Below are 12,837 nucleotides of genomic sequence, written 5' to 3'. Positions count from 1 at the left end.
AAAGGCTTAATATCTAAAACGGAATAGAGTCCTTCACAAGATAAATTAACCAGGGAAATATGCCAATTTTGACATCATTTCCATCCTATTGAATGGCTGCATTCATTCTCTTTAAATTTAAAGCTCTTCATTCTACTGTTCCTCAACACTCTATATAGAATTACAGCTTGCTTTTCACCTATCTTTTAACAGTTTAACATAGATGGCTGGAACAAGTCCATTGTTCCAATTGTATGTAGCTTAAAAAGCTCTGCAGTATTTTACTCTTTTCATTGTATCTGGCTTCCTTGAGTGCTCTGCTCACTGCATTTTACTTGTACTCTCTCTGTTTTCTAAATCCATTTATGCCTATTCTTTCTGAGACACTTGTTTGTCTGGGAGCTCAAATTGACTTCTCCCCATTCTATTTCCTTAACTAAAAATGCACCATTAAGGTTGATTGAACTCTTTTAAAGCACTTCATAAAAAATGAAAGGCCATAAGAAAGTAGGCTACCATTGTTTGTAAATACCTGTCTTCAGCCAAATTGATAGTAATAAGAAATAATTGGAAACTTTAAAATGTTATTGATATATTTTTACAGATTAGTCTTTTTTTTGTTGTTCTTGAGAAACATACTTGTAAAACATTCGGAGTAAAGGCGGGTTGAGGAGCAGCATTATGTTATAATTAAAGATGGAACAAATAGAGCCAAACTACTAAAATTATCTGAAACATTTTCTAAAAAATATAATGTTTTACTATAAGCATGATATACAGATCTATACCTTTTAAACCACATGACCTTATTTTTTTTCTATATAAGATATAGATACTGTTATTTAAAAATAAATATAACCATAAATGGTTTATATAACCATAAACCATAATTGGTTTACAAAAATAGTTAAGGTCATCACTAACCTTTTCTCTTATTTGTAATGTTTAATAATGGAACTCTGCTAGTATAAAAGATTTTTAAACAAATTGGAAGTTAATTAGAATTATAATACTAAAAACCAGATGTAAATGTAGATTATTATTTGTAAAAGTATTGCACATTAATTTTTATTTTAATGTTTGATCAAAATGTCATTAATTTAAGTAAGTTACCAAACTATATTATCCCAATGGACTTTTATTCAGAGCATATAGAAATACGTTTATTTTTAATGATACAATATAAGGAAAAAATATATTCTAATTTTTAAATGAGCATTTCAGAATCACAGGTATTTTATATGGAAAATAATAATGTTAATGAATTGACTTTTTGTATTACCTAAAAGAGCATATAGTTAAGGTAAGGCCTAATAAATAGAACATAAATGGTAAATAATTTTATTTCAGGTAATTAACAGTTTCAAAGATACTTCTTTCTAAGTTCCTTTGAATGTAGCATTTTCAGGTTATAGCATTTCATGTTTTTGCCAAAAAGTCATTCATTTTATTTTAATTAGAAGGAAAAATAATTATCAAAATAAAAATGTACAGATTAGATCTAAGAAATGTCTTTTGAGTAGTCTACAAAACAATTTTATTCACAAATGAAAAAAGGAATAAGAATAGTATAATTCATATATTTATAAGATTAAAAATTGTAGAAATAATATATTACTAATAAAATAATGGTGTGCTTCTGGTTGTCAGCAAACTAAAATTGCAATTTGGTATAGGTTTTCTTTAAAAATATTTCAATAATGGAGAAAAGTGCAGAGAGGAACAGGGAAGGTAATTAAGCACTACAGCATGAGTAACAGTAAGATCTAATGTTTTAAAACATTAAACACTTCTCATAATGTATGATACTTATGAATAAGCAGTGAAATGCCATGTTACTTAAATATAAGGATTACTTTAAAACTAAATATAAGGATTACTTTAAAAGTCATGGGTGCCTGCAAGCACACACAAAAATCTGTTCACAACCATAGTTGATTTTGTATCAACAGTCAGAGAAATCCAGAACTATAAAAATAGAAGTAAATAAAGTTCTTATTGAACAATTAATTATAGTCCTTCATATATTAAAATCAGAAGATTACTCTGGCATCATCTATATTCAATTCAGCATAGTAAGCTCCTAATCTGTAGTTAAAGTGCCCTAATTTTTTAGCTTTCCATGTTGTTTATGGAATTGTCCTTGAATTTAGAACAAGTCAAATAATCATGTATATGCCTGCATGCAAAAGAAATCTATCAAAATATTTACTGGGAATAAAATACTAATTTTACTGTAGAAATTTTCCCTACATACACCAGAAGAAATTGAATAGCTTACAGTTTTTACATACACTAGGGCTCTACAACAGCTGCTTAATGGCACATTAGTAAGAATCAGATGTCAATTTACTTGTAATAACTGTAAGTCAATGAATTTAGAGTTGAAAAAAATCTAGGATTTGTTGTGATATCTGCTCTTTCCTTTTAAAGCCAATCCTATATAATAAAAGGCTAATATGCAAATTGTTCCCTCGACTGGGAGTTCGGGAGTTCAACCAGGGGGTGGGGCAGCCAGCCAACTGCCCTCAGCTCCTCCCTCTGGATGGCCCCACCCCGATCGACCTCCTTACCCCACCTGTGCACGAATTTGTGCACCGGCCTCTAGTTTATCTATAAATAGAGACATTTCACATCTACTTCATATGGTTGTTATTGGGATAAACCATGTTAAAACATGGACTAGTGGTTTGTAGATTTAAAGCACTACCTGTCTATTTTGTTGCAATGAGTTGTGAAGTGTGTTACAAATAATTTATACTATAACTTAAAATTTTAGTCTGGGACTTACTTAAACAATTTAGAGCAAATCTAAAGTCACTCCTACAAAAGCATCCCTCTTATTCAAGTATATTTTCATTGGTTTTATTGAACAAGAAAGGGTGAAGTTATAGCTATTGTTTTATGAACTACACATAACCAATGGCTAAACCTATCTAGGTATTCCCAGAGGAGTATGTTGTATATTATGTCAGTATCATCTGCCATCAGAATGACTGTGCTAAATTATGTTAGTAATCACCCCTTATAAATTATTTTATATAAATATTTATATTAGTAAATTATTCCACAGAAATTATTTATTGTATATTTATATTAAAATATTTCTAAGGTTGGGTTTGTATCTGTTTTCTATACCTAGCAATACTTAAATACATGTTTATTATTATTCTTAGTATGACTATCAAATTATATATTTCAAATTAATTTATCTTCAAGGAGAAATTCAGATGTTTTAAAATTTTTGAAATAAGATATCTCAAAATTCAATAATGTGTACATAAGAATGAAATTATAGATCTGAAATATATTATAAATTAATAGGAAAAATAGTTTAAAAAATGTCAAATGTTAAGTGGATGCTGGATAATGAGTTGTTTTTTTCTGCTTTGTACTTTTCTATTCTTGTAAAATTTTCTCCAGTGAAAACCTGTTACATTTATTTGTCTTACCCGGACTTTTATTTAAAAAAATACATTTTATTATAAAAGTAAAATATATTTGGTATTTCATTTATACATTATCATAAAAGAAAAAAAAAAAGGCAGATGATGCCCAGTTGGTAACAAATAGTGAACAGCAGACCCTTATCACTACACAGTAATGTAGGCAGTTGTCAAACCTAAAGGGCAACAAAGACATCTTCTGGACATCTTAAGAACTGCACAGTTGTTTTTTAAACAAAGGATCTTATTTCTACCTAAGAATAATAGTTTTTTAAAAACCACACATTAAGAAGTGTAAAATCAATTTGTATTAGGTTTGAAATTTTAAATATTACATGATTTAATTACAAACATACAGCCTTTAAAGAAGAAAAGATACAAAGTTGTTGCATACACATTGAAATTTGTTTCCAAAATATCTTTAAGACTATTTCCAGATAAATTAAAAAATACAAATATTTTAGTAAATTTAATTTATTTTCATGTAAAGAACATAAAATAGTATGAAAACTATATGCAATGTTGAACCAATACTTGAAAAATTTAAAGAGAATAGGTCTGAATCATGGAGCTCATTTATATTAAAATCTGATTGGTAATTTAGTTATTAATTAATTTGAAGAACTGTATTTAACAAACAAGCACATTGAATATCATATTTGATTTGTGATATGTGCTAGTACTATGCAATGTGATATTTTAGAAAAATTATTTCCAGTGAAATATAATTATTAAGGGTCCAAATTTTAAATGTCTATTCAGTTTGAACATGTTCTTTTTAGCCTAAAACTGTTTGTAAAATTATAACACTATAGGCAATTAACAAATTTTGTATATGAAATAGCACTCAGTTATTCTTAGAGCATGAATGACTGGTTGAACTCACAATTAGCCACCTTCAGGAAGCGCTAGCAATTGATGTCCAGGTTTGCCTCTAAACAATTCTTTGAACAAACCCAGTTTGAGGATTTTTTTTCCAAAGTATAGTCCTAAAAAAACTAATCTGTGATTCAACTAGTTAAACTCAACTTGCTTTAGTAATAGTTGTATTTGGTAAGAACTGTATGCTTTAGTTTAAGGTAACTCCAAATGAACAGATATTTTACAAATGAAAGTATGCTTATTTCCTAAAATTACATTTCTTAGTATCTTCATATGATAGGCCACAATGAGATTTTATAACTAAAGGTTTCCATTACCAGGACTAAATATTTGAGCCTTTTGACTTTTATGTCACTTGTATCTTTTTAAATTGTTGTATGATATAATAGTTAATAATTTTTTCTAATATAGAAATGTAAACGAATAATTAAGATAACCATAAAGAAAGGTTAAGAGAGAGCCAGTATGGCTCAGTGGTTGAACATCGACCCATGAACCAGGAGGTGATGGTTTGATTCCCTGTCAGGGCACATGCCCAAGGTGTGGGCTGGATCCTCAGTAGGAGGTGTGCAGGAGGCAGCCAAGCCATGATTTTCTCTCACTGATGTTTCTATTGCTCTCTCCCTCTCCCTTCCTCTCTGAAATCAATAAAAAAATATTTTTAAAAAGTTAGTAAGTGAAATTCACTAAGGGTGACAAAGATTACCTTCATATGAAACTGAAGTGCTTTAGTAACATAAGTAACATGATTATCTTTTTTTCCCCCACTGACATTGTCTGCTAGTTTTTGCACAACTACTAAACAGAAAGAGGTTTCTTGGTGTATGTTCATTTCTCTTTAGGTAGTGCCATTCTATTTGATCTTGGGAAGTGTCTGCCAGGAATTCTGTCAGAAATAAAATATTTGAGTCAAATAATGGTGACAATTTCTTAATGGATCAGCTAACTTAAAATAATTCTGCAGTAAATAATTTCTGTATTTTATATGTGTAAAGTTCAAAAAGATACAAAAGAGAAAATGACCCTAATTTTTGGCTATCTAAAAATTGGGTTATCCTGAGGACTCAATGGGACATGACTGATTATAGCAGGGAAGTCAGTACAGCAAGAGAGAGGCCTAAGCTAGATCTGCTGCTGAGTAGGTCCCTCTATGACCTAGAGCTTCGCTACCAAGAGGCTGGTAGACAGGTAACTATTGGAAATCAAGGCAAACAGGTTTTGAGCAGCAGAGTGAGTTCTTAATGAGACGTAGCAGGCTCTTAGGCATTGAGCTGGCCTCTAGGGCTAGAGTCCAGAAGGGAGGAAGGGCAAATAGGAACTATAAGGAGAGATTTGAAGAATTTACAAAATTCTCAGTCTTTGTGATTTCAGAGAGTTGAAATTATTGTTTGAAACATAAGTGAACTTCTTTGCATATTCAGTGAGTAGAAGTGAGTTGGGAGAGAATACAATTAAAAGTCGTTCCCATGTAATTATTTCAATTTACCCTCACATAAGTACTAGGTGAGCACTCTTCTACCTTGATAGCCATTCTAACTAAGCCTTTTTTAATTATGATGCAAATATACTGGACTTCAGGAAAGATTTTGTGAATGTGGAATAAGAAGTCTATGCTATGTGATAGTTTTTCTCAGTTCTCAGAATGAAAATGCAATAGTATATAACAATATTTCCTATTTTTATACACGACTTGCAGATTTAAGGAAGTTTTTTTAATGATGAGAAATTATGTTAAAGCACAGAATAGCTTTACCTTCCCTCATCTTGGTTGCTTTGGTACATTTGTGCAGTTGGAGATGCCATATTCTGATGTGATAAAAGAGACGGAGAGAGATTTATTCCTCTGAGTTGACGAAAAGCTATTTCTGCATGGATGCTCCGAGGATTATTTGTCAGAATTCCTGCATTCTTGGTTTTTTTGTCTGAAATTAGGAGTTATGAAACAATAGATACATTAAGTAATAAAATAAATAAAAATTTGTCCATCAGCTGAATGTATGCGACACATATTTCATAAAATGAATTAAGATTTTTAATAAATATAGAATTGGAATATATTTTTAGCACTTAATACTGCTTAATTATCTGAGCTAGTGAATCAATTTGATCCTTTCTAGCATTTTATAAGTTGAATTTATTGGGGTTACATTGGTCAATAAAATATATAGGTTACAAATGTACAGTTCTACAGTACATCATCCGCACATTGCATTATGTGCTCACCATCCTAAGTCTAGTCTCCTTCCATCACCATTCATCCCATTTATCCTCTTCAATCTGCCCTCTATAGGTAATTTTTAAGAATATAAATATCCAAAGCTGTGTACTATAATAGATGTATAGATAAAGTGACCATAATTCTAAAAATAAATACTGACAAAGCATTCTATATAATAAAAGGCTAATATGCAAATAGACCAAATGGCAGAACAACCGGACAACCTAACAACCGAACAACTGGTCACTGTGACGTGCACTGACCATCAGGGGGCGTACATGGAACATGGTGGGTGTTGGCCATGGTGGGATGGTGGAGCAGGTGAGCAGGGACACCTTACCAAGGCAGGGAACCGGTCGCTGTCATCAAGGCAAGCCTCTGGTGGTTACTGAAAATTCTTTGCTTGCACCTGCTGCCAGCAGCGGCCCTGCTGACACCCACAGCTGATGCTGGAGCTACCACTTGTACCCGCTGCCGGCACCTGGCGCCAATCCCAATCGCTCGGTGCCATCAACGGGTGTGAGCAGTGGCTGCCAGCCCTGATCGCCCCTGAGGGCTTCTCCACCTCCCCCTGCTCCTGAGGGGCTTCAGGGCAGCAGCCACCACTCACACCCACTGATGGCACTGGCCCTACTCGCACCCACTCTTGGCGCTGGCCCCAATTGCTCTGCGCCGTCAGCAGGTGCAAGTGGGGCTGGTGCCGTCAGTGTGTGGGAGTGGTGGCAGTGGGAGTGGGGCTTCCAGCAGAGAGGGGACTGGGGGCCATGGCAGGAGGGGCCGGGCAGGGGTGTGGAGGATGGGCCGAGACTCAACCCTGTGCCCACTGCAGCCTCTCAACCCACAGTTCCTTTCAAGGTGCAGAAATTCATGCACTGGGCCCCTAGTAGAATATAAGAAAGAAATCATAGGATCTTTCCAGAAAATCCTAAAAAATAGTTGCACAATGAATCTTGAAGAAAGGTATCTGAGAAGGAAGTTATGGAGATGAATCCAGGGTTGAACTAATGCCATATATATTGACTAGAGGCCCAGTGCATGAAATCCGTGCACTCGGGTGGCGGGGGGTCCTCCAGCCCAGCCTGAGCCCTCTCGCAGTCAGACATCCCTAGCACTGCTGTGGAGGTGGGAGAGACTCCTGCCACCGCCATTGTGCTCGCCAGCCATGAGCCCAGTGCTCCCCCTGTGGGAGCACACTGACCACCAGGGGCACCTCCTGTGTTGAGCGTCTGCCCCTGGTGGTCAGTGCACATCATAGCGACGGGTCATTCTGCCATTTGGTCAATTTGCATATTAGCCTTTTATTATATAGGATGACTTTCCTGAAGATGGCATTATCTTGTTAAGGAGCCTAATAATTTGGTACATCCAGTTTTACAGATAGCTCTATTTACTGGATAAAAGCATAAACATTCTGATTATGATTAAAACCTTGAAACCATAAGTATGTAGAAGTATGAAAAATAAATTAAAAATAATATCTTAGAATAAATTATGTTGGGTTTCTTTTAACTGAGTTTTCTTTAAAAATAATCACATAGAACAATCTGTTATTCTTAGCAGGCTCTTAGATCTTTTTACAGTTATTGTCATGTTCAGTTTTATTGTCCAACAGTGACCTGAGCAATGTGGGATATTAAAAGCAATGGAAGAGATGAGCCCCTCAGAGAAGGAGCAGCTAATCCCACTTTCACCAAATGGTTGCCAGTAAAGATCTGTAATTAGGGGAAATATCTGACCTAAGCCTGAATTAAAATGTATATATTAGAATGAACCATTTCCATGCCCTGTCCTTTTAGCATACTTTCTCCTTTAGAGCTCTACCTCTTAAAATTCTACACTAGTATTGTCTCCATAAATATTTGGTTTATGGTTTCAAGGATAAAGCCTGATCTTTTCTTTCTAAGATATCTTTCAAACCACATGAGTCTTATTCTCAATATTTTTAAACCTCTATTTTCTACTTTTAACAGGATGACTAATGAACTGGTTTTAGTTGTCATTTGCTATAAAATATACAAAATGAAATAAAAACTTTGAAAATAAATATCAGGAAATAATTGTGCAAGTATCACAATGTTTGAATTGCAAGCAAATGTTTAGTTACAGCATATTAATAGTTGAGCAGAACCAAAAAATACTACAGACTTCTTTGAAATCAGAATGGCCAGATGAAACATGCAATTTTAAAATGTAAATTTAAAACATGCAATTTTAAGTAGTAATTGAAATTAGACAGAGTTTTGTTTCAAATGAAGTGGGTTTTGTTATTTGTTTGTTTGTTGAATATTCACTTTGACACTCTGTCAAAATACCTTCAACTTCAGGAGTTAAAGTGAAGTCAGATCCCAAGTAATGGTTAAATCCACCAGGCAGAATTATATTTGTTATCTTTATGGGAGAAGCTTTCACTTGGCCAAATGGTCCACCATCCATAGGAGCGTTGGCAACAGGAATAAACTATGTAATAAAATAAAAACAATTAAGAACCCTCACCTCCAAAACTCAAGTCAATAGGTTTAGTTCTACCACAAGCCCCACTTGATAATAAAATTTTTTTCGGTTATGACTTATATACTTGTCTAAACTCAGAGTTAGTAAGAGGCAAAATCTGTTAAGAGGTCTTTGGGTCTTTAACTTCCCACAGAACACTATGTTCTGTCTTTTCAGATGCATTGTATTTATCACTAGAATCCAATGTGATGGCACCGACCCCTTTCCAAAAGATCTTCACAAGGAAAATGTAGAATTAAGAAAATAAAAATTAAGCCTTTTCTCTTTGTAATGTTTGTTCTTTTTATCTGAACAGAAACTTCTGGACAGTAGAAGTTATATCTTCTGCATCTTCATATCCTCACAATATCTCATCAGAAGCCTTGCAGTGAATTAGTTTTTCAAAAACAAACAAATAAAATGAGGACTAAGAAAAGCATCTTATAACAACCACTTGTAATGATTGTGCTCCCTCTCTAAATAGTGTTTGCCTTTTAAGTTAGTTGAGGATTAAGAGGCTTTTGAAAGAATTTCGGAATCCTATATATAGAAGCGGTAATATGCATATTGACCCTCACGCCCTCACAAGATGGCTGCCTACGAGCAGCCCGGCAGCGGGGTTAGTGAGGGATGACCAAACGACTGAACAGCAGGCTGCATGGGGCAACCAGGCCGGCAAGGGGGGCGGCAGTTGGGGGCAACCAGGCCAGCAGGGGGACAATTGGGGGCGACCAGGTCAGCAGAGGGGGAAGTTGGGGGTGACCAGGCTGGCAGGGGGGGCAGTAAGAGGTAACCAGGCCAGTGGTGGGGGCTAGTTAGGGGCAACCAGGCCAGCGGGTGCAGTTGGGGGCAACCAGGCTGGCAGGGGGGGCAGTTGGGGGCGATCAGGTTGGCAGGGGGGGCAGTAAGGGGTGACCAGGCTGGCGGGGGGAGGGGCAGTCAGGAGCAACCAGGCCGACAGGGAGGGGGCAGTTGGAGGTAACCTGGCCGGCAGCGGGGGGCAGTTAGGGGCGACCAGGCCATCGGGGGGGCAGTTAGGGGCGATCAGGTCGGCACGCAGAGGCAGTGAGGGGCAATCAGGCCATTGCAGGGGGGAGGGCAGTTAGGGGCTACCAGGCAAGCAGGCAGGTGAGCAATTAGGAGCCAGTGGTCCAGGATTGTGAGAGGGATGTCCAACTGCCGGTTTAGGCCCAATCCCTGGGATCGGACCTAAACCGGCAGTTGGACATTCCCCAAGGGGTTCCTGATTGGAGAGGGTGCAGGCTGGGCTGAAAGGAACCTCTCCCCCCCGCACAAATTTCATGCACCGGGCCTCTAGTCAGTAAATAGAGGAGGGAGACTCTTGGTTTCCCTAGAAATTTGTGCTTGCTGTGTCTTCATTAAGACTGATCCTGTTTATACTTTTTAAAATGTAAATTCTGAATATATGACAATTTAGAGACATAGGCTTTTGCATTTGTATAAAATAACCAATTTCCTTCATATTTCAGTGAGTGTTGTTAAGAATGCAGCTTTGTAATGAATACTAAGACATCAGGGCTTTTACTAAAGCTGGCAAGTCCCAAATTCCCTAAACTAATTATTTTCTGGGGCTCTCTCCCATTACTAATCTAGAATGTTGTCAAATTTTCTTCTGAAACCAAAGCACCAAAAATGTGTTGATTTAAAGGACAATTTTAGATTTCATTTATTCCTTCTTTATTTGCTGTTAAAAAAGAAGGAACAGCAGCAATTTCAACAAAGAAAAATATAAAGATAACTAATAAACTTCAAAAGTATTCTGTCTCCTAAACAGCTAAAAGAAATAATGGCTCAATTTTGTTCTAGCCATGAAAATAAAAAAATATTATTGAATCTTAAAATAGGTTTCCCTAGAATAAAGGCATCAAATATCCCATTTATATTACTGACCATGTGTTGATAAATTTTAAAAAATTAAATTAAATGTTTACTTATAGAATAAGTTGACATATATAAGAACTTAATTTTTATATATGGCTCTGATTCAAATGGCAAGAATAGGTATCTAGAATCACTCAAGACAACATCATAGCATAGTAATGGGAAAATGAGTTCACTATATGAGAAAGAAAGAATAAGCAACAAGTAAACCCTTTAATGAAATAATCATCATTGACTAAAATTTGAGTTTATGTAATTTTTCTGCTATACTAAGTCAGTTAATAATATATATGGAAATTAATGATCTTTAAAGTTATGCCAAGTGATATCATTATATGTAATTTACTGAATTTATATGTAATTATATGTAATTTTTCAAATTTGGTCAACATTACCTTGAAATAGGATTTATAAATTTTAATGTGATGATTTTTATAGGTCTCTCACAGGAGCCTTCCACATATATGGTGTGGTAGGCAGAAAATCCATCCCCCCAAAAAATGTCCACACCCTAATCTCCAAAACCTGTGACTACATTACCTTACAGGGTAAAAGGGACTTTTCAGGCGTAATTAAATTAAGGATTTTGAAATGGGTAGATTATCCTGGTTTATCTAGGTAGGCCCAATACAATTATAAGATTGTATTTGGTCCTTATAAGAGGGAGGCAGGAGGGTCAGAGTGAAAGAAGATGTAATTTAATGATGGAATCAGAGGTCAAAGTGATGCCATTGTTGGAAGAGGGCCATGAGCCTCTAGAAGTTAAAAAGACCAAGAACAAATTCTCTCCTAGAGCTTTCAGAAGGAGTGCAGCCCTGCCAATACTTTTGATTTTAGCTCAGTAAGACTGATTTTTTGGACTTTTGACCTTCAGAACTGTAAGATAAAAAGATTGAGTTGTTTCAAGTCACTAAATCTAAGGTAATTTGTTATATCAAGAATAGGAAATCAAAGTTTTCCAGTCCTGGAAGCAAGTAGTGACTTGCTCCAAAAATATGAAATAGAGAAAGGGAAAGGAGGCTTAAATCACTGAACTAAATTTTATTTGATTATTTGTTGTCCTTTGAAAGACTGGAACTTGTGACAGTAATTTCAGTAGATGACATTAGATCATTCTCTTTCTTAGATATATCATACAGATTAGTAATTAAAATTTTTTTCACAAAACATAGTTTTTAGAAAACATTTTTGGAGATATAACCCACAAATGAACCAGTTTCCTTGGCCTAATCTAGCTAATCTTTATTAATATTGTACACCTTAAGTCTCACAGGCCTCCATAGCTACTTTGACCTATAATAGAATCTTATTGGTTAATTAAAAAAGGTCAAGGTTAATAAAAATGTCAGGGAATAATTAAGAATTATATATGTAATTCATATTTCTCTTTAAAAATTTTAAAGCGTAAAATACATGCACTAAACAATGTTTTGATGAAGGTCCAAGGTCGTCTCTATAAGCAAGAGTCCCTTGATTGGTATTTTATCTGATTGCTCTTGGATAAATCACATGTAAGGTTTTGCTTACAATGTCTAATTTTGGTTTCTTTAAAGTAGCAAGAATTTAAAAGACATCTGGAGAAAATTTGAAAACAAGAATCTGTCTAGATTTAAAAAAGAATTTTCCCACATATTTTGTCTGAATCTATCATTTTCTCTCATATTTTGCATTTTCCCCTCCCAACCTAATTTGACATTGTGTGTGTGTGTGTGTGTGTGTGTGTGTGTGTGTGTGTGTGTGAGCTTTGTTGACCTTCCAAAGTATCCTGTTTGGTTTTCATAGAAACAGAAATAATAATTTAAAATTTGCATTTATAGTTATCTGCTTATTTAAAATAAGAGAACATTAAATTTTGAAAATACACATAGCCAACTCTTGAAAAATCTGTGAATCTATTACTGAAAGCTGAAATGGGCTGGA

General features: G+C 35.0%; 1 protein-coding gene across 1 annotated transcript in view; it reads right to left on the bottom strand.

Moving 5' to 3' along the window:
• Window positions 1–6,056: 6,056 nt before the first annotated feature.
• LRRC9 (leucine rich repeat containing 9) overlaps window positions 6,057–12,837 on the bottom strand; it is a gene marked incomplete at both ends in the record, with an annotated part of 86,759 nt that continues 79,978 nt past the window's right edge. The window contains 2 exons of the mRNA XM_079769789.1: window positions 6,057–6,229; window positions 8,838–8,982. Of these exons, the coding sequence (XP_079625915.1) occupies window positions 6,057–6,229; window positions 8,838–8,982 (318 nt within the window). The remainder of the gene's footprint in view (window positions 6,230–8,837; window positions 8,983–12,837) is intronic.

Source organism: Cnephaeus nilssonii (assembly GCF_951640355.1).
Source record: "Cnephaeus nilssonii genome assembly, chromosome: 4".
Lineage (NCBI taxonomy): Eukaryota > Metazoa > Chordata > Mammalia > Chiroptera > Vespertilionidae > Cnephaeus > Cnephaeus nilssonii.
This window is presented reverse-complemented; position numbering and strand designations above follow the sequence as displayed.